At 30.9% G+C, this 23,403-nt stretch overlaps 1 protein-coding gene across 6 annotated transcripts in view; it reads left to right on the top strand.

The window, feature by feature from the left end:
* Positions 1–23,403, top strand: part of ldd (lipid droplet defective) — a 58,802-nt gene that overhangs the window by 13,342 nt on the left and 22,057 nt on the right. For all 6 annotated transcript variants that reach the window (XM_087406342.1, XM_087406333.1, XM_011057609.2 and 3 more), the window contains exons 2-33: positions 6,798–6,893; positions 7,375–7,598; positions 7,687–7,829; positions 7,903–8,033; positions 8,626–9,011; positions 9,129–9,446; positions 9,528–9,783; positions 9,904–10,098; positions 10,176–10,390; positions 10,523–10,733; positions 10,838–11,211; positions 11,524–11,812; positions 11,902–12,096; positions 12,283–12,500; positions 12,848–13,032; positions 13,147–13,661; positions 14,501–14,893; positions 15,528–16,172; positions 16,478–16,675; positions 16,814–16,896; positions 16,983–17,145; positions 17,219–17,400; positions 17,593–18,216; positions 18,990–19,120; positions 19,194–19,516; positions 19,604–19,793; positions 20,011–20,151; positions 20,228–20,545; positions 21,472–21,973; positions 22,146–22,266; positions 22,645–22,835; positions 22,946–23,084. In XM_087406342.1, coding sequence (XP_087262468.1) covers positions 6,831–6,893; positions 7,375–7,598; positions 7,687–7,829; positions 7,903–8,033; positions 8,626–9,011; positions 9,129–9,446; positions 9,528–9,783; positions 9,904–10,098; positions 10,176–10,390; positions 10,523–10,733; positions 10,838–11,211; positions 11,524–11,812; positions 11,902–12,096; positions 12,283–12,500; positions 12,848–13,032; positions 13,147–13,661; positions 14,501–14,893; positions 15,528–16,172; positions 16,478–16,675; positions 16,814–16,896; positions 16,983–17,145; positions 17,219–17,400; positions 17,593–18,216; positions 18,990–19,120; positions 19,194–19,516; positions 19,604–19,793; positions 20,011–20,151; positions 20,228–20,545; positions 21,472–21,973; positions 22,146–22,266; positions 22,645–22,835; positions 22,946–23,084 — 8,262 coding nt within the window. In that variant the 5' untranslated portion in view covers positions 6,798–6,830. The remainder of the gene's footprint in view (positions 1–6,797; positions 6,894–7,374; positions 7,599–7,686; positions 7,830–7,902; positions 8,034–8,625; positions 9,012–9,128; positions 9,447–9,527; positions 9,784–9,903; positions 10,099–10,175; positions 10,391–10,522; positions 10,734–10,837; positions 11,212–11,523; positions 11,813–11,901; positions 12,097–12,282; positions 12,501–12,847; positions 13,033–13,146; positions 13,662–14,500; positions 14,894–15,527; positions 16,173–16,477; positions 16,676–16,813; positions 16,897–16,982; positions 17,146–17,218; positions 17,401–17,592; positions 18,217–18,989; positions 19,121–19,193; positions 19,517–19,603; positions 19,794–20,010; positions 20,152–20,227; positions 20,546–21,471; positions 21,974–22,145; positions 22,267–22,644; positions 22,836–22,945; positions 23,085–23,403) is intronic.

Raw genomic sequence — 23,403 nt, 5'->3', positions numbered from 1 at the left:
TTAATACACAACCTATAAATATTATCTAAAGAAACAACTAACAAACGGGCAACTGGAAATTGGCGTTGTAGACGGTGCACAGTTTTGCTTTGAAAAAGTTTTATTTCAAATTAGAAATTAGCTAGTACATGTTTCGGTTAATCTTTTAGCCTTCTTCAGCAAAATAAAGGTTATTACAGCAGATCAATATTCATTAGTTATAATTTAAACCAAAAAAAATTACAGTAGACGGATATCTATCCAATTGCAATCATTATGAGACAGTAATCATTCATCCATTATAACGCAATCTCTCCAGTTGAAAGATTGGATGATAGTGAATGACTAGAAATCTCACAATGATGTAACGGATGATTATAATTGGCATAAATTATTTCAATCGTAAAGGAAATAATAAAAATAAAATAAAAGATGTGATCAATAAGTAAAAATATATTAAAAATCTAGAAAAGATGTTCCACACCACTACTGTCAAACTACATAAATAAATTAAAACAAAAAATGATCAAATGCGAATTAAGGCAATGTTGAAAATTTACTATCTAAAAATGTTAAAATATAAGGTAATTTGAATAGGCTAACAAATTGTATTTTTCAAATTATATCAAACAAATTGTACAAAACATACACTATTGCAATAATGTATGTTTTGTATATTTGATTAAATACACCATGCGACCATAATCTTTTATACAATTTGAAAATTTCTATCCAAATTATCTCATTTTATTCTGTGTAAGAACTTAATAATTTTTTTATACTAGTTAAAGTAATAAAAATTACCCGAGACATTAACGACCTATCAAATCTAATAAAGGGTTAAGGAAAATCATCTGTATACCATCATAAGAATTAATACAGCTAATTAATACAGCTTATAAGAATTTTCTTTATGTTTTTTTCTCACCTCTAAAGTTACAATCTAAGATGGCAGCACTGAGAAAAGGCAGGAACTTTAAATATATTCCTATTAATTCCAAAGTGTTTTGTTATCAATCAATTACATTTATTGTATGTTATAAGTCAATATATACTAATGTATTTTGATGAGAGATCTGTGTGTTGGTTTTGCATAAAAGAATGTTTATCAGATGAAACTTACGTTACCGTCTTGCAGTTACGTTGTCGCAACAATGCTCACTGCTACGTATTATATAATAATTACGTGCCAACGACTCTCTCATATTCGGACGACAGGACGCGCCGCATATTAATCAGATCGTGGATTTTCACCTGTAAATATAAGAAGAAGCGATGCAACGCGCGCTCGATGAAACTCATTGTTGCAACCGCACTTATTGACGCTCGTTTAATTTAACATAAAAATTAGTTTTTAGATTTTTCAATTCATAATGATTTGATTTATTGCAGTTGCATGGACATCTCGTTTTTTTAGTCAAATAAAATCACGTCTTTCATTAGTCACATAAGTCTCATTACTATCTGTCGATTATTTCGCTTAACAAACTTCGACAATTTATAATGCATAATCAACGATATGATTATTATTATTAGTCAAGAAAACAATGATATATTGAAAAATCATGATTAATGCCTTTTTTGTGTTTGATTATTTTTACGCAATTGTGTGGTGGTGATGAGTAGTGAACTTTAATCGTCATCGATAAGGCACTTTGATCTATTAGTGCAATTTTATTCAAATACGCGCATAAAAAAGATATCATTAATTGTAAGTCTTCACATGTCGAACGCGGCGATTGTTATGAAATGATTCAGGTTTATTCGGGCGTCGTAATCACTACCGTAGTCGCATAACTGTAACGGAACTAGTGAAAGTGTACGTTATACATAGAATGTTAATAAACGAAGCTTTGGAGGCAGACCGGAATGGTCTCTTTTTTGCTCGGTGTTCCACAAAATCAGAAGTTCATTAACATAATTGGTTCGTGATTCACGGTCACTGAATGAAATGCCAAAAGAACTCATATTAACTCATATTTACGATTTTATGATGATTACGGTCGATAGAAACCATGTAAATTAATATCAATTTTGTTTCATTACCCACACACATTTTGTGAGAGATCATAATTTCCATTCTGTTATGATTCTGTGACTGCGAATTTATCTACAAAGGAAACGCGGATAAATAAATTTAATAAATAATTTAGTAAATATATTTCTCATCAAACATAAGTGTGCCAAATGCTGAATATATCGTAACCATTCTTGATAGATATACTTCGATAAATTTTGATGAACTTAATCGAGTTCTGAAAGAATTACATTCTGGACTAAAAATTTGAAAACTCTTTTTAAAAATTGACATTTTTGACATTATTTACTCAAATATCCATAATAGTTATTGGATCTAAAGAATTATTGTTAAAAAAATATCGTGATGGATAAATAATCTAAAAATGTAAATTTTCAAAAAGTGTTTGAAAAGTATTTAGCTTGGAATATATATTTATTGTCTACTAGAATTATTTGTTAGATTATTATTTATTAGAATTTATTAGTCCTGGTTCTTTACTATACGATTGTATCGTATAAATTAATATATTTAAAAAACTTAAAAAAATTGAAAAAGAAAAAATTTTCACAGAAAAAAGATCTTACATTAATAGATGAAGTCATCAAATATCAGAGAAAAATGTTTTTAAATAAAATATTAATAAAAAAATAAATTACATTTTAGAGATCAAATAGATTCAAATAGATAGCAGGGTTGAATTGTATTTTATCGCTTTTACAAAGATGAAATTTAAGTATGATAAAGAACGTGATCTAAGAATCATGTTTTAGAGGAAATGCACAATTTCAAGAACACACTGTATAGATAATTTATAGTGCATGACTTTGATCTTATTGATAATATATTTGTTTAAACTCTCAAGACTATATTAGCGAGCCTCATTACTAAGTGTTCCTCAAACATGTCTGTATTTGTGTTCCATTAGCAGCAAGTTATTATCTGTTCACATGTAATATATAGAGTGTTGAGTAAATCGTGTTCGTCTTCACGACAGAAAGAGAGAGAGAGAGAGAGAGAGAGAGAGAGAGAGAGGGGAGGGGATGATTCCTTCATGAAAGAATAAGAAACATGAAATAAGTTATTTTCTATTAAATAATTCCGTCGAGAAAAATGATAAATATAATAGTAACACAGGTATTTTCTTCTTATATTTTCCTTTCCAACAATTATCTCTTTAATGCAGTAAGAACATTTTGTATTTGTGTTAGAAACAGTCTACTCAGTCCTTGTTAAAATTTTGTGTCGAATTTTTAATATCTTAATATCGAGTTAATGTGATTATATTATTGTTTGTACATTTTGTGTTAAATGGATATTGAATATTTCTTAGTATTAAAATAACCATTTCTGAGCAAGTGAACAATTAATATGAAAATAATAGCTTTTTAAAATATAAATTTTAAGATAAATGAATAAAATGCGTTAATTTGACATATTATAAATTTATAAAAACATGTTAATTTAGCATATTGTAAATGTCAATTTTAATAAAAAAATATGACTGCTTATAAATTGTGTTACATCTTTGTATTGATTACAAAATTTTTATATTAACTTTTTTACAAAATATTTATATTACTTCAACTTATTCATCTTTTTGTGTTAAATTAACACAAAAATTGGAGTCGTTTGGAACATGTGAAATGTATATTATTATAAATTTAATACAAATCTTCCAATTGTTTGATTATTTTACAATTTACATTGGGTACAATATATGAGATGCAAATTGTATTGTAGAATATTTGAGACAGCGCACAGTTGTATTTTCGTATTATAGCCATGATAGTGAGTTCTTCGTAAGTGCAGCCGCATTGTCTGCGATTACATTAATGACATATTTTTCTACAGGATTAGCAAATCAATAATTACTACTGATCTTCGTTATCTCATGAGGGACTCATGTAATCGTATACGAACGACCAGTTGTACACGATTGTGAATGCTGATTAATTTGGAGGTCGTACGATTAAGAAGAAAAAAATCTGCAAAAATCTTCTTAATAAAACGCGACATTAGATTTAATTACCTCCGTTCACCATTTGCAATTTCATAAAAATTTCTGTAGTTTACGCCAAATTATTACAACTGTTTAATTGTTTATGCATAATTATGTAATAAGAAATCTTCATGAAAAAGAAACAAGACATTTATGCTAATCTCTTTTATTCAATATGATTCTTTTTTTGACAATGTAAACTCATTTGAAGTATTCTGTATATTATTAATATATACACGTTTTAATAATTTTATAACAGATTCATGAACTAAAACTAATTGCGGTTAATAACCGAAAATAAATGACTCTCGTAATTCTTTCAGTCTTTGCTGGAAAGCACGTTGCTTTGCATTTGTAATTTCTCCCCGGAAAGAGATTGATGCAGACAGGACATTTATTTCTGATACGCATTTTATCCTTGCACGAGAACCACCACTCGGTTCACTGCTCCATATCTCTGTAATGCATCCTGTCGTCGGTGCAGCACGCGACAGAACAGTACGCATTTCCGGCTGCAGCTGCATCGATGGACACGCAAATTAGTTACGCTGCTCGTGTATATACGTATTTGTGTTAAATCTCGCAATGCAAACATTCTATTTTCAATATCAGCAGATGAACGTAAATTTTTACCCTCCTATTTTCGCGAAGCGCTTCTATAACGTTTTTGTAATGTTATTTTTTTTAATTAACGTAATTAGGTTTGAACTTCAACTGATGAAGTGACGATAGCGTGCACGTTGCAGTACGTATTAAATTTTGCAATTGCTTGGTGCAACAATCTTTATTTAAAAAAAAAAATATATTTGGATAATGAACTCTTTTAATTTTTTTTAATACACATGATGATTTTCTGATCCTTTATTATCGTTTTTTTACACTATCGTTCATGTTTCATATTAATTTTCATTACTTTTTTATAAGTATACAAAAATTAATTCTTACATATACTTTAACAAGATAAAGTATATAAAATTGTGTATTCATTAAAAAAAAATAAATATTATAATTCATTTCTTGATAATTTTAGTATTTCAAAGAAAAGAAATATATAAGACATGAATGACAATGGTGTGCATTAAAGGGATAAGGCGGACTTCGTGGAACGCAGACCCTTATATCTGAGGGGTTTAGAAGAGAGCGTGAAATTCAGTCAGGTATTCAAAGTTTGACAAATAGGACTAGTCGAGTTTGGATCGTGTGCTAGATGGGACGATCGGCAGAGCGGATCTCCGGCCACGATAGGACAATAGACAATTCACAGATCTTATTGAAATATCGGATGCTTTCCTCGAAGTGGAACCAAACAGTAGTGTCGCTAGAGCAGATGGCTGATAGCCATCGCAGATTGGTGCGAAAAAGTTGGTGCTAAGCAAAAAGATACGCGGTGAAAAAAGAATTTTTGTCTTGTAAAAGTGTAAAATATCACATGCACGCATGCACGCATTAACGTACACTTAATAAATAATAAATTTGATTAAAATTTGATTAAAATTTAATTTTCTTGAGTCAGATCATTTAATTCCATTGTTTTAATTAAATTAATATATCAAGAAAGAGCAGTGGCGACTTATATAAAAATAATTAAAAAACTCAAATCAGGTATAATTTAACAATATGAATTTAACAGTGTATATTGTTCATTTTATCTCAGTGTGATATCATCACGATGAGAGGATAAAATACCCATAAACAATAGATTTTGCTTCGTAACGCGAATATATTGGAATAAAATATTCGCATGGATATGTAATTTTAACGGTTGTTAGATTTCGTTTGTCCTGCTTTTTATGCAATGGAACAATTTTGAAGTTCCACTTATGTCCCACGTATCCCCAAGCCTGAATTTGCAATGAAAGTGGATTCGCCTGTGCTATTCGCATGATTGCGTTGCTTAGTAATGGATACGTAAGATGTGAATGCAACTTCACCAGCCAACAGTGAGAAATTTTCAACTGTTTCTTCATGCGGCGATAAAATTTTCTGATAGGTCACCATTCACTAACAACGTTTTTTTCCGAGTGTGCTCGGTTCAAGTGAATTCCACACATTTCGAGCATTCTTAGACGGCAAAAATATACGATACGGTCGCACGCGAGGTCGCGAAATTTTTCATTATATCGTACAAAGGTTTTCGATACAGTTTTATAAGCGCGAGATTTCATCGCGAGACTCGTAAGCGTCTGCAAAATATTGTTGCGATTTTGAATGATTTTTTTTTTCTAATGAAACAATGGATTTGCATGAAAAATATCTCAATTTATAAAATGCAAATAATTGGATGTGTTTGTTAGATTGCGATAATATTTTATCTATGTAAGAGATCCAATTATCCGAACATCAATTTTTATCAAACATCGAGATCTTTCTTATATTCAAATTATTATTGTTTATTATATCAATGTTGTTATATCAATATTATTTATATTTATTATTTTATCTATTGTGCTTGCTTTTGGTAGGTGGAAAAGTTTGTACGAATCAGTACAAACCGAGTGTATTATTATTTCCTCCTGGTTATTTAGATAATCGGTGTACATAACTGGTAGTACTTCACTGTAAGGTTATTGAGATAGATTTTAAACGTAAATACGTGTAGAAATCCGTGGAATCGCGTGAGCAAAGCGATTGTATATTTATAGAATTTTGTAAAATTGAATACGGAAAAGATATTATATTAAAAGTCAGTTATTCAATTTCTCAAGATAATATCTAAAATTTAAATTACTTTACTATTCGTGTTGCATTTAATTGCAAATCAGCTTGTTTAATTTACTAAAATCTCAAAACAATTTACAGCGTCAAAAATATCACGGCTAAATTCCGATAAAAATGAGGATCGATCAGCTCGGACTTCTTCTTTGGAAGAACTATATCATTCGGAAGCGACAACCAGTAAGTTAGATTATTTAACGAAATATCGCTCCATTATCTCAAAAGTGACAACTCAAAAAACGTGATTTTCAAATTATTATCGTGAATAAATTAAGTAAACATTAGAATATGAGTAAACAATAAATTAATTTTACTTAAAAAAAATTATCAAAACCATTACAACTTAGGATTAAAAAAAAGAATTAAAAAAAAGGATTAAAAAAAATATCATTAAGATTATTATAATTAAAAAAAAGAGAGAGTTTTTAAGAGTTACCAATAAAAATGACAAAAATGATATTTGATCTTGTTAAGAATATAATCTTTCTGCTAATATTATTTAATTAGTTAATAATATTTTATCAAGTTTTAAAAAATAGTTTCTTCCCTTTACTAAGAAATTTAATTTTTTTTTCAATTATGTTACTTTTGAAATAAAAAAGCGATATTTGCTTTACGTTTTATCAAATAGATCCGTCTAAATCATTTGACATAATTTCAGGGAATTTTGGCTCTAATTTTTTTCTGGCCGATAGTGATTTTTATGATTCTCTTCACATTGCGCGATAATGACGATCCAGAGTATCATCCGACGTGTCAATTTCCTGCGAGGTCGATGCCGCAAGACGGCCTTCTGCCTTTCATGCAGAGTTACATATGCAGTGTCGGAAATCCCTGTGATCCGCTGTCGAAATACGAGGAGATACCCACGTATAAAAATGCCACGTTAGTTTTTACTCTGTCGACTGTACCGTTAATTCATCAAAATTCGAAAATGTTCATTCTTTCTTTTTTCCTCTCTTTGCAATAATAGTTTAGATCCTTTAGTTGTGGAACTGCAACCGATGCTCAATAATAAAACAATTATCTCCGCTGTGGAAACGTTGCCGCAGAGTATTCAACTCTTGAAATCGATGGCGCAAGTACTTACCAAGCCAGAGATTAAGGCGATTTTTGGTACGATTACATAAAAAATGAGCTAAAATTTAGTTCAATACTTGAACAATTAAATATCTGAATATGTTGACAGATAAAGGAATCCGTTTAGGCGACTTGTTCAACAATCACGACCAAATTAAGAATTTACTTAGATCTCATATGCCGAAAGCAAAGAATGGTTTAATTGACGGTTTATTTGAGTCATCCGTCAAATTAATATATGTAAGTAATTAAATATCTGCTTAAACAGATATGCTATTAATAGTTCGAGACAATCATTTCTTTCACTTACTTAGTTATTTTTATTAGTCTTGCATAAATAAGTGTGTGTCTAAACAGTTATATTAAATGTACTTTTTCTTAAATTTATTTTTCGCAGCACGAAAAAATTATTTTTATTAATTTTTATTTGCTATATTTTATTTGCTAATAAAAATATTTTGTATTTATGTAAAGTTGGTGTAACATTTTTGTACTGATTTTTTAAGACGCTCGAGTGTTAATTTAACATAATGTGATTACGTCATTTGAATATTTTGTGTTAAATTAATATTCAATATTTAGTGTCAAAATAATACAATTTATAAATAAGTTAACAGTTAACATGAAAATAATATATTTTAAAATGTAAATTCTAAGACAAAGGAATAAAATATTAATTTTACTGAAGAAATTGTTTTTATAATTTGCTTACAAATTGTATCAGTGTTATTTTTGTTTTCATTTTTTACATATAATAATATTTGTGTTACTTCCTAACATAATTATGATACGTAAAATATGTTAAATTTAACATAACTTTTTAACTGTGTAGCTAATTCAAACTTTTGGTTCGACTAATATCGACGGCGTCATTTGCTCCCCGGAAAGCCTAAAGAAATATTTGATTCCATCCAAAGAAGAGGATATTACGGAGATCTCGAATGTTCTTTGTAACATCGATCCGCTAGCAATCCCTGATATTTTGGAGAATCTTTCAAAACACTTGGATTTTACTGGTTTACTAGAGATGATCGATCGCGCGATGGCGAAATTTCGCGATTACAATTTCTTCCAGGATTTGAAACGAGCAGCAGAAATTATCCTCGATTTAAAAACAGCCAAGAAATACATACCCGAATACTTGAGGATCCGTGAATGGCTGCCGAAAATAATTTTGGTCTTTCAAAATGTAACCTTCAAGGAAATTGATTTAAACTTGTGAGTCGATTTGTAACGTTTTGTTTCTCTAAACCCATTTCTTCAAGTTCCCACTTAAATCTCTCGATGCTATATTAACAGTTCTCAAAGAATATAAACATGGCGCTTTAATTTCAGCATTAATAAAGCTCTCGTGGTTCTCGATCCCATATTTGCATACGAACGAGATTGGCCGATCGCTCGGAGTGGATTTTTGAAAATAAACAAACTCCTGAAGATAGTGAAGGAAGTTTTGAAAAACCACGAAGTCAATTCCACGCCGGATGATTTCTTCACCGTGATAAATCGGTTGCGCGGGGCAATATCGACTTTCTCCACGAGTCCAGATAATTATGAAAATATCACGCAGATATTAGATATATCCTTTCTGATCCTGCAGGATGGTATGAAGCTCACTAATAAACTGTTGAATCGCCACGCAGATAATTTTAAATTGCAAGTATCTTTTCTGGATATAACAATATCCCTAAAATCACTAATGTCTAACTGTCCGTAATATTAATTTTTAATTTTCAGAGCTGCCGAAATTTTCGATGGACTCAAAAACTTCTTTTCCGAAAACATTGTAAATTCAGTTACATATATGATATCGTTGATGGATAATATTGTGCAAATGACTCATCACGTTGCTATTCTTCACGAAGATACTTTGAGGAGATTATACGAGATCTCTAAAAGACATGAGAATTTAGTCCAAAAGATACTAACAAATCTTCAACCTATTGTATACAGAACGATTATTCGGTCTTTATCGCGATTAGATCTTGTGGAGGTTTGTTATATTTATTATACGATATGTTTCAATATTATTGTATTTTCCTTTAAACAATTTAATGACTATTATTTTTTAATTAAACTAATAAAGTTATGCTTTTCTAAACTTTTCTTATAGCGTCTCGTAGATTTAAGAAAAAGAAAACCTGATGAAATGTTTTGCGAAGAAGATACAATGAAAAAGATATTCGAGAATTATATTGAATTTCAAGATAAATCTAATAAAATAAATGAATTATTCTGCGATAGTGACGGAAGAAAATTCATTATTGACATCTATAACAGTTTTGAGTTTGAGAAATTTGGGACAATTGTGTGTATAACAATTGATTGACAATTAAATAATAACTTGTGTTTTAATTTTTATATAATTAAAGAAACATTTTTCAGGTAACGAATACTTTATCGACCATGGTCACTATGGCATTGAAACGACCAGTCAAGGTTGAAAATGCAAACTTAACATCTGTTGTAAAAACTGTCAAAGGATTCGTGACTTATCTGAATACGCGAAAAGTAAAGTATTTAAACTGGAACATTTTTCAAATCAGCGACGAATGGAAAAAAACTTTCAACGAAATGCAACATCAAGGAAGATTAGATATGTGAGTAAGGAAAGAAGGGATAAAAACCCCAAGCAATATAAATTTTACTTATACAGATACTTGTATATTTATTCAAATTAAAAATTATAAAATATTTTAACTTTTTTTGTGCATAAACGTTTTTTTCTTTAGCTTGGGAATTCATCTGAGCATAGCAAAGATGCTGGGAGTTCGCAGTTTATCATACATATCCGTCAAGCCAGATCTGGAAAATATGGATTTTTTAGCTGAAACAATTTTGCAAGACATACGAAGTAATCCTACTAGTTGGATCGAGGAAGTGCGCCAACACGAAGCTGAGTTAATCAAAACGTTTTATCTTACCACCACGGATAAAAAAAAGGTCGGTTAAAAATATAATTAAGTCTTATTTGATTTTCAGATTTTGCATAATATAATTGATTGTATATTAGATTTTAACATCTCAATACGATCTTCGTTAAACAGATGTTGCAGATCCTAGAATATTCTAATTTCACGCGAGTGTACTGCATGGAATCGAATCCGCCGGAACTGCTAAATTTTCCTAAGGAATCGAACAGTACGATTTTGAAGGAATTGACATGCTATCTATCCAAAATTGTTCAAAGGAATCTGGAATTGAACATGACCAACATTGAAAACGAGGAAGCCACTTACAGGCGGAAGGAATTTAATTGGACCGCCTTTAACGAGAAGATAATAGAGATTTACCAATATATCGATACTCTTCTGCATCAAGAGGATCAATATTATAATTTGAAGGAATTGAATATATTAAAACAAAACTTTAAGACTTCGTGGACGACGAACATAACGGCGAAAGACGCATGGGAGATCAGGTAAAAAAAATTTTCAATGCGCAAAGATCTTTTATAAGGTCGCATTAACTCGTTTTTTATTTGACTGGATTAATTTTTAAATGATTGAATATATTTATTAACTTTATTTCACACACAAAACACACACACACACACACACACACACACAAAATGTATCAACTTTTCTTTGAGAATAGCGTTATGATAATTTTCGATTTCCATGAAGAAAAATACATAAGAAACTGTAAAAATATTATAAAACAATCCTCGAATGATTGTGAAAAAAGTCGCACTCTCCTTTAACACAAATTTTCCAACTGTATATGTCTGCAGCGTAGGTGTAATCTGCAAGTTCTTTGACGTGATGGAGAGTCCGCTGTTCGGAATCCAAACGAAGAAAAATTGGAAAAACATTTATGGGCTCGCGTGGGCAATCTCGGTGATCTTCGACAATATCGAGAAGGTCATTGACCAAATCCAGAACCGCGATCACGTGGCAAAGCTTTCCGATGTTTTGCAGGAGATGCCACAGACTGAGACGCTTGTCAGCACGTTCCTAAGAAATTTATCTCCGGTCATTCTTGATGTAGTCGACATGATAACTTTGCGGCCGGTACCTCTTGTAAGTGGCATTTTCCAAATATATCTTGCTCGATAAATTTCAAGGAACTTTTAATGAAATATATCGTGATACGTGTCTTTTACTATTAGATATCGGCTCTTGATGATTACAAACAACGTGAGATAATGTGGCCCTGCATCATGAACGAAAGTGTTGGCGCTGCATTAGAATTAAGAAACGGAAGTCAGGAAGTCATTAGAGAGCTCGAAAGGATTGCATGCAATCCAAGTCTCTTTATCAAAGAGTGGAGAGAGCAACCGATGATAATAAGAGTTCGAAAAATTGTGAGTTTCTAATCTATTTAATTATCAAATATGATTATTTCTTTTTCATAAGTAAAAAACTTCTATTGCCGATTAATATAAATAATATATTAACAAATTATAAAAAAAAATAATAATATAAATTTGAGAATAATAAATCCTAAGTTAAATTCATAGTTATATTAAGCATGTGTTTATTACTTTTAGTTCGAGCATGATGAAAATGTAGATTTACCGTCATTCAACTGGACTTTAGGCTACACGAAATTTCGACGATTAGTGACAAAGTTCGATAATCTGATAAACAACGCTAAAGACATTGTTTTGGCAGAAGAACCGAAATTGGCAAAATACATTAACACACTTGCGACAGAATCGGATGACATTATCGAGGAGAGATTTCCAAGCATGCAACTTGATTGGAAGTATATAAATTACATTTTGTATTACGTAATAAATAATTAGCCTAACGAAAGTATCGTACTATAAAATAGAGTGACTTTGACCCAGATTTTGATAATGCCCAGACAATATATGTAGATGTTAAAATTGGGATATAAACATCTTAAAAATGTCTTAAAAACATTTTAAAACATTTTATGTTTCAATTTTGGACGTAAGTGTTATTAAGATATTTTAAAAAATTGGGGTCAAAATTATTTTATTTTACAGTAATTTCAACTTTTAATCTAGTTAAAAAAGAAGCATTATAGAGACATCTTTATATTTTAATTTGTAGTAATTATTTTAAAAGTATTAATTTTTGTTTAAGAAATACCTTAGATCACATCGACTTGGAGATTGACAAGGGGATTGCATCTTTCGGCAGCGATCTTTCTGCAAGTGAAATTTGGAAACCATCAGTTAATGTTACTGATCGTGTTTTCATTTTTATTAAATATTTATCTAATGTCATTCACAAAAGCACACGTATTATAATTGACATATTGAAAAGCGGTAAATAAATTTTCAAATAATAATTATTATTACAAAAAAAGTAACGCTTGTGAAGTATAATTCTTTGAAAATTAATATTAATGACTATTTGATTTGTTATATTCTACTTTTCAGGCACAGGAAAGATTAGTTTATTGTCTTTATTAGGATTCGATAATATTTCTCCTATTACTATTTTTCACGATCAGTTACCTTTTATTCTGGCGACGCTGGTGAATGGGTTATCTGATCCTATGATAGATGATTATATTGTCACAACATTGCAAAGTAATACTACAATCACATGCTCAATGTTGTTCGATTGGCTATCGGATTTTAGAGTCGGTCTGAGCGCCGAGGAGTATAGGATTTTAAAAAATTTTACTTGTGATCTTAATCCTGAAAACTTTAATGTTTACATGGATCTCTATATGTCAGAAATAATGATCTGGAATAAACCCGCTAGCAAATATCGCTCTTATGTAGCTTCAACGCTTAGTGATGCTTTCGATCTTGTCGGAGCTATCAGTCTCACGATGAGACGCAATGTAATCATCGAACCTCCGTTCTCGAAAAAATATTTGAACCATATGATACAGATGCTGAAAGAGAGTTTGGAGATTTCAAATGCAGAGGGTACTTTCCACAAGGTAAATATGATTAAACAATAATCATATTTAAATGTAAAAATCAAGCTAATAATGAGCAAATGCAAGATGTCGTAGTAATAATAGGGAAGATGGGAAGAACTATAACAATTCCTACATGTTCAGACATATAGGAACCTATATGTTTCTACCCATCTCCCCATTATTATATATGATTTATAAGAAAAAGAACCCAACCATCTCCCTCTGAGTTTTTGATATTTTGTTCTTCAGGCAAAAATAAACAACACATATCTTTTTATACATGCCCTAATTTACTTTTAAGAGATAAAACATCCCTTTAAAGAAATAGATTTTTTTCTTTCAAAATAAACATTGTCGAAATTATAAGAGATAGAAAATACTTTTACAAAGTGAAATGTTTTCAAGAGTACTTTATAATAAAGAGTCACTTAGAGCTAAAGAGTTCCTTTGCAACTCCCGCTAATTCAGTACGGATTACGGAATTAGAATTCGCGAGCTGTCGGTTACGAGTCCATCGTTCTCACACGGAGCCATAAGATATCCCATCAAAGAAGTAAATATTAATATGATTTATATAAATGCAAAGTAATATATAGAAAATCAATAACGAATAAATTCAAGATATTGTAAGGTATCAAATAATTTATTAATATGACAAATTAAAATATAGTTAAGAGTAACTATACGTTTCAACTACAAGGAGTCTTCTATATTAGCCAAAGAAAAAGACTTGCTTTGCATTTTACAAGCCATATAAACATTTAATTATTTGTCATTATTTATTTATGTTTTATGAAAATAAAAGTTTAATATTTAATTCTGACATAAGCAATGTAATAATGGCTATTCTTTTTCAGGAACTGAAACTAGGCCAAGGATGGTCGAATTACAGATTACTGATGGAAGGCGTGTCGGAGATTCTGATCCATATTGGCAATGCGTTGAAACATGCAGAGATACATAATTACGAATTAAAAACTTGGGAATTAGCGGAGAACGGTGATATGCGTCAAGTGCTGAAGATTCTGGAGGCTCATCCAGAAGAGACGGTTGCGTTAATTGCCACTCTTAGCACGCTTAACGATGTGACTGGTGAATTTATGCCCTTCAAGGATGTTAGGAAGATGATGTGCACTCAGCATTTTAATTCTGAGTATTGGTCCACAACAAACAGAACGCGTTTCTTGCAGGAAATATGCTCCTTCGATCCCTACCAGCTGTTGAGGACTGCCACGAGCGATGAATACTATGTACGTACAGTAAAAACAATATTATTTGAATAAGTTATTTAATCCTCCAGACGATCTATTAGATTCAATTATATACTTCATGAGATTTTTTTTCTTTCTGTGATAAATTTATTTAAAATATGTTAGATGTATTGATCTAACATCTAACTTTGGTCGTAATTGCTTCTCGTATTTAGTTGAGTTATTCATATAAATGATCTTATTTCTAATCTTAATATTGTATATTCTATATATTACATCTACGAACTTGAATTATTGTTATTAAAATAAATTTAGTATTAAATTTCAGTTTAGGATCGATATTTCAAGATCGATAATTAATAATAACAGTTTGCTTGAACTGGAAATTAATAAAATTGACACAAAAGTGTTATTAGACACTAAGACTCGTTTTGAAAAATATGATCTTTATTTGTTAATTAATAATCGTTCTTTTTTATATGAATTATGTTATTTTTATACTTTGAAATTTAATGATTTTGAATTAATGATTTTGAATATAAATCAAATAAGTTTTGCAGAAGTAGCGTCATGTGTTACAAATTTTGCCATCAGCTTTGAGAATTAATTCATGCTCTGAATCTCTCGAAAATATTTCTAATAATCCGTTTATTCTTATGCATTTTTTCGGCAGGAGGTTGTCACCGGTAAAAGAACTGCTCTTTCGAGATCGACTCCGTTAACTGTCTCGTTAACAAAATTATTGGACATTGTCTCAAATTTTATGACCGAGTCACCAGGTGTGAATCTCAAATCGAACATCTTCAATGTAACGACATGGATGAATCTGTCTAACGAAACTTGGGCTTTGATCCTGAAATCTGAGAAATCTTGGATCCACCATTATCAAAATTCTGCGTGGTACAAATTCAACATGACGTCACACGTCGGTACAGATTATCTTGTTAGATCCAGGAGACTATTTCAGCTCCTGGAATCCGTGATCGATCTCGCGTCCGGTGGAGATATTTGGCAGAAGCTGCGTAACGTGTACGAGATCTCGAAACTCAAGCCGTTATTAACGCTCGTGGAGGATATGCCTAATCTTCTTATCACCGCTACCGATACCTTCGCCTTGTCCGAGAGATTGGATGATTTCATACAGAAGTTTCTACTTGGCTTAGTGCACCCTTGCAATATCGATCGATATCTGATTCCACCCAGTTACATAAGGAAGAGGGGTTTATTGACCAGCATTAAGAATTTTTGCCAGAAGATCCTCCTGAGTGATGAACAGTTGACATGGATAAATTTGTTGCCATTGAATGGAAAATACAATGTAATATTTGATCGAGTAGAGATACACAGAAAGAATGATTTTGCTAAAAATTTAGTTAGACACAGATCTGAAAATTTTGTTGGACTACCAAAATAATTATACGAAGCTCAAGCTGATTGCTAGAATGTTAAAACTTTTTGTATTATTTTTAGTATTATTCATTATATTTGAATTTCTTACATAATTATTTTAATAAACCAAAAACATTTTCAGATTTATCTAAATTTTTGAATATTTTAGTAAAGTTGTTCTTTCCATACAGTACATCAAGCTAAATTTCAAATATTTTTTAAATTAATTTCTAGGATAGTTACATTACGTCCAATATGTCTGACTTATCAGAATCCGTTTACGAAGAACAGCTGTTGCAGAGAGTGCAAGGATTTCAGATCACTTTGATTCGTGCTTTGTCGGAAGGCTTTAAGCAGTTAAAAGTTCCTGCATGGTGGACGTCATTCGAGGAGGGTAGCTTAAAAAACTTCATCGCGCAATATAAAAAAAAGGTAGACATTTTTGTCTATCTACTGTCGAATTTTTATTTATTAAACGTTCCTTATACCGATTAATGATTTATTAAAAGTAGACTTTGTTATTTAAATCTCTCGAGAAAATTATCGCGACTTAATTACAAATATTTGTAGGATATGAAGACTCTGGCATATTCGATGGTGAAGAAATCAGTATCACTTTTAAAAAATTTTTTGGTAACTCAAACTGATGCTGCGTAAGTAAACGTATCACTAAGAATAATAATTATTCAGATAACAATGAAGAAAAAAAAATAATATACACAATTTTTTGTGTTCTTAGAGATTGTAAATGGTGTTTTACTCTTCCACTGGAAGTTTTAAATTCTCAGCTGATGCACCATAATCTCTACTCAAAATTACTCTGTCAAATGAATCGATTAAATATATCGGAGGTGCATGAAATTTTGGTGAATGATTTTCACTGGAATAAAACAGGCAACATGGTAAGAAATGATGTTATAAATTACATAGAAGAGCGTTAGTATCGTTTAATTAAAAAAAAAAAACGTATTATAGGTTAAAGATTATAAATATCTGAATAAAAAGAAGACACTAGATGACTTCTTAATTACATTCGAAACTACTTTACATTACATCGCTGATATTCTGGTTGATTTCCAAAATGAGACATATAGTAATAGAGTAAACGAGTGCTTTTACAAATTTGTCGGTGGTCCTACATATTCTAGACCAGGATTGTAAGTATTTTTTTCTTTCGTCGTATCACGCAAGCAATAAGTGTCATTATATACTGCGAAGTAATACTGCTTATATTTATTACTAGAAAAAACAGGTGTTTTACTTTATAGATTTATTTTTTTTTAATTCAAAGTTTTTATTCAAAGCTACTTTTTTTTCGATGATTTTGATCTCTACTTATTGCGTTCCAGGTACGTTACATTTATTTTGGGAATATTGGAAATGCTGCAAAAGAACGTTTACATCTTGGATTCGGCGTCCATCCACGAAGGTATCAACAATTTGACCCGATTAGCTGAGAAACACGTGCCGATTTGGCAACCATTGCGCGACGTAGTGAAGAAGTCTGATATCGCTGACATCGACGCTGCGTTACCAAATGCCACTATCAATGTGAATGCGATCTTAAGTAATCTGAACACGAGTCTATGCAAGATAAAAGTTGACTGTCAAAATGCGACGGTTCTGTACAATTTTCTCAGCTCGAAGAGAGCGACTAAGGTTTTCCGATACAATCCGAAGGCATCAAAGTATCCGACGATATCCGACATTTCAAGCCGATTGGCTCGAAGTCTGGACGTGGATCTCATAAGTCAGCAGCTGTCTTTCTGGCGCACAGAGGCTTCTTGGAATCTCTTCTGGCTCAAAGAGATCTTGGTTCATTTATCCTCGATCCTCGAAGAAGGAGGAAATTTGCTGGACATCGCTAGTAAAATAGATCTCGAAGATGTCACCAGCATTCTCGGGGTTCCCGATCTCGCCGAGGGCGTCATTAATATATTGAAGGATAAAACGGTTGACAAATTATTCGATGGGTATATATACGTTTTGATTTATATCTTTTTATACATGCCAGACGATAAAATGTGTAAATAATAAGTAATATTCCCAAATAATTTATGAAATTCATTTATTTCTCATAAAAGCTTGATATGACATTATCTCACTGTAATTTTAAACAAATTTGTAATTCCTAATTGAAAAACATATATATAGAGAAAATGAGAATCAAGTGCAGTTAGTGGAGTGGAAATTATATAAATCATATATATTCAAAATTTAAATAAACTTTCAAATGTTTTGGTTTCAATTCGAACCATCATCAGTGATTAATGTCTTAATTTATATCTCGAATTATTTCTCGAGTTTTAATTGGAAGTTAAAATAAATTATCTGAAAATGAATATTGTTCAAACTGCTTGCAAGGCTAAATGATTAAAATAAATTAGGAAATTGAATAAATATTCTCTAAAAAGATGATATAATCACCTAATTTAAGTTATAAAAATAATAAATATAAAATATATTTAATTTGTCAAAAAAAGTCAAGAAGTGTATAATAAATATATGAATCTGTTATAAAGTTAAAAAATTTACGATTATTACGTAAAAGCTTATGTAAATTTTAAATATATATGATTTAATTTGACGATATATGATTTACACTTCGTAATTGGGCTTAACTTCCATTTACCCTGTACGTTCTTCTTTTGAATTTTTGAATATCAAGAGATCTTTGATTGTTGTCTCTTGTAATTCTTAATATTATAATATATGGTACGTATCATATTAAAAATATGTGTTATAGAATGAAGGAACTTCTCGAGGATGTGGAGCCGTTTATTAGCGATCACGAAATAATCGAGGATTTACACAGAATAATCGCGACATTGGAATCAATGGAGATCTTCAAAAACCTAGGACTGCTGGACATGAAATGTATTAAATTTAAATTTAAACTTCTTTAGATTACGCGGTGACTTTTTTATTGCTAACAATTTATATTTTACAGACGTTGTCAACGAAATGTTCGACAATTGGGACTTCGTACGAACGTATTTAATCGACAGAATTGGTATTACCAACGAGATCGCTCTCACTTTAGGTGAGGCAAAGATAGATATGATTTCAGTTTTCATGCAACAACGTGGTATCGTTAGTCTGAAAGATACCATTTGCTCTCCTGAAAAGCTTGGCAATATGTTGCACTTCAACAACAATCTTGTGACTGCCGAGGAAGTTAGTTTTGCGCTCTGCCAATTGGAAGATTCTCAAACACAGGATATTACTATCATGTTGATGAAGAACTTGAACTTTGAATATATTTTCAAAAACGTAATTTTACTGTTTATTTATATATCACAAAGAGTTTGTTAAATTCTTTTCACATATAGTATAAATAAATAATTTTCTTCGTTTTAGCTAATGAGCGTTAATGTGAAAAGTATATTGATTAACGCAAATCTAACCGAGAGCGAAGGAAAAATTATATTGGACAATCTTGGTGTTGCTGCGGAATTATTTCCATTATTCAAAGATAGGCTATCAGCTAGTTTTTCTGTTGGAAAGATAACGGATGAAAGTAACAAGGAAGAAATTGACGAAGCAACAAGTAAGTCGTGTAATGTATTAGGTGTTGGAATTAATTCGTAGCGTTTTTTAATGAAAGAATGTTATTTATTTCACATGAGCATTAAAAAATACATTAATGAAAGTACTTCCCATCACTTGTAAAACGCTACGAATTAATTCCAACACCTAATAATATACCGGCATTGTCTTTGAAATTAAATTTTCATTTCTTTTATTAAATTTTATAATTTTTTTAGATTCGCAATTTCTGCAAGAATCTAGCAAGCTACTTTGTGGTAAAACATTGTTCCAAAATCAGGGGCAACTTTATAAAATTATCGCCAGCTTGAAGGATAGCAACAACGCGTCCGATCAGAGAGAACTCGATTCCTTGCCAGGTGAGACATAAATGAAAATTGCAAAACAGACCATTAAATAATACGGTTTATCGTAAAAAAATGTTTTAAATTTCAGACTCTTGCAAAGAAACGTATAAAACTGTGCTTGCTATACCCGGCGGAAAGATCGTCTGGTCGTATGTTAAGCCTTTGTTACGCGGGAAGATTCTTTATGCACCTAATACCGCTGTGATTTCTGAAGTCATGGCGTTGACGAACGAAACCTTCGTGCAGATGGATAACTTTGGCGTGCTGGTAAATAGCGTTGAGAAGACTCTTAAGGCTATAGCCAATCTTACAGAGATGGGCGATACTTTGAAGGAATTACAGAACATACTATCTTCCGATGTCATGAAGGTTGCAATCAAGTCAATGAGTAGTGGCAATTTCGAAGGTATTGTCCGTGTTTTAATCTTGAAGCTTTGACATTTTAATCCTTCGGACCGGTGGATCTATTGGACTTATTTAATTATAAACTTTCTTGTCAAATATGTCAAACGATCAATTCAATTTTCTTTTTACATCAGTAAAGAATCCCGTACAATTATAAGGAAAACTCAGTTAGTAAAATGATATGTTAGTTTTTATATATAATATAGCTTACAATATGGTAAACAAAAGATATCATAAACATAAGGACCAATGGTTAATTTATGAGCTTGGTGTATCAAAAGTATAAAATTTTCTGCTTACACAGAGTACATTTAATATACCATAACTCAGAAACTGTGTAAAATGTTCTTTCTAAATTCTTTAGAATAAAATTTCACTCTAAAGAGTAAAAAAAATTCTGTCACTTTTTGAAACAGTGGCAGAATTTTCAATCTTTACGAATGAGATTTTATTCTTTAGAGTAAGATTCCACTCCAAAAAATTCTACACAAAAATAGATTTATAAGTTTAGCATATAAAAAAATGTAAAATGTGCTTGTTCTCACAAAGTATCTTTGATACATCCTAGTTAAAAAATTATTCATTATTGAACTTTATGTCTATGTTTTTTGATCACATTATAAGCTATATTTATGTGAAAACTGATTCATTTCATTCAATTTTCTATATAATTAGTGCAGGATTGTTTGGATTATTCTTATAGAAATATACTTGATATTCATATTTTCATATTTTTTTTTATACGAGTTATGTCATTTTGATTTCTCAAAATTAATTAGTGCCTTTTAATTAACAAAAATTAAGTAATCGTACAGATCGAACATCAGTAATTGTGTTACAGATATCGATATCGCTTCGAAGAGTTAAACTTAAAAATTACGTTAAAATGCAAACAAGTGTTCCCAACTAAAAAACGTTGTTATGTAGGTGATCTTTCCGAGTTGAATATCAGCGAGCTTGCATGGCGATTGAAAAATTCGACAAAACTGATTTCGATGATTGGGATGCTGAACAGCATGATGGGATGCGTGGTAGTGAATAGAACAATAGGATTTTCTTCAGAAGAAGAACTGGAAATAGCAGCTAGTCGCTTGACCGAAACGAACGAGTTTCTAGCCGGGGTGATCTTTCTGGACAACACTTCTTCGCACTTAGCGAAGAGATCTCTGGACCACGAATTACCGGACAATATTACCTATAAAATCCGCATGGATGTGGACTACGTGCCATCCACCAGACGACTAAAGACTCAATTTTGGCTCCCCGGGCCGGAAAGTAGTTTTCTCGAGCATCTCAGGTATCTTCGGGGTTTCATTCAACTTCAGGACTCTGTCGATCGTGCGATAGTGAAAGTGAAAACGCGAAGATACGATCTTGAATGGAAGACAGTCACGCAACAGATGCCGTACCCGTGTTGGAAAGACATACCGTAAGTAATCAACATCTCGAGATAAGAACTTTGTAATTGTTGAGGACTTGGATTAATCCGTTGAAAATTTTGAAATTGCTATACCTTATTAGCAATTATCAGTGATTATTTATCAATGCAACGAGGGAAATAGATACAAATGTTTAAATAATGAGGGAAATAAATATTACAGATTCCAAACGACGCTTTACGAGTCTCAAGGTATGCAAGTATGCTTTTTCTTCGCGTTAATGATGTGCGTTGGATCGGCCGTCAGGCATATCGTTTGGGAAAGAGAATCACAAAATTCTATGGTACGATTAAAATAATGTTAATGCAATGTATAAAGTCTATTTTGTCTACAATTCATATGAGAATTTAGGACTTTATAATTTTAGATTTATAATTTTAAATTCTATATAAGTATGTGTTAAATTTCATTATAATTGTAACAGAATTTATAATTTTTAACTTACTGTTGTTTATAATTTTATATGCTATGCAATAAGGCAGACGTTTGAAGAATCAAAATGTATGTATATCATAAAAAATTATGAATTTTATTAAATAAATTTGATTAAATAAATAGAATTTTAACATTTGACACAAATTATAGATCATAAAATGGTTTTTATCAAATCTTGACACCTTAACACTATAATTATCCATTTGACGTATAATTAATTTTTCAGATAATGAGCGTAATGGGATTAAAACCATGGCAAAATACTCTGGCTTGGTTTATCACGACTTACGTGGAGCTGTCAATCGTAATGATTTGCATCTCTATAATTTTATTGGCTGGGAAAATTCTTCCACGATCGGATCCTTTCCTAGTACTTGTTCTGCTTTTTGATTATATTTTCTCTATAGTGACTTTCTGGTAAGTAACTACTTTAAGAATATCTTCCGTCGTGCAGCTGCACGTATTCGGACATGAGATTACATTTCCTACTCCAGAGTTAACTACTGTAAATCTTAATTACATTTCAGCTACATGATCTCGACGATGTTTAGCTCCGCCAGTCTCTCCGCGATTACCACAGTTGTCATGTTCCTGTTAACTTATATGCCGTATGTCATTGTTATCGCCATGGAGGCTGTATTCGGATTAGGATACAAACTTCTAATCGTGAGTCGAGCTAGCAATCTAATCATATTCATATACTGAAAAAAATATACTAAATTTTTAATAAATTATTTGTTTGAATAGTACCAACTAGATATTTACTAGATATAAAGATATATATACATACATACATATATACATACACACACATATATATATATATATATATATATATATATATATATATGATACAAAAACATTAATTTAATTATCATTTCTTTTTTTGAAGCAAAAATTCATTTATTGTAAGTAAATGGCTAGCACTATTCAATAGTTGACATTATTTAAATAAATATTAATTAAAATTTAGTATATTTTTTCT

The sequence above is a fragment of the Acromyrmex echinatior genome, chromosome 1 (genome assembly GCF_024713525.1).
Source record: "Acromyrmex echinatior isolate Ae372 chromosome 1, ASM2471352v2, whole genome shotgun sequence".
Taxonomy (NCBI): domain Eukaryota; kingdom Metazoa; phylum Arthropoda; class Insecta; order Hymenoptera; family Formicidae; genus Acromyrmex; species Acromyrmex echinatior.
The sequence above is the reverse complement of the archived record's forward strand: the minus strand, read 5'-3'. Positions and strand labels throughout refer to the sequence as shown.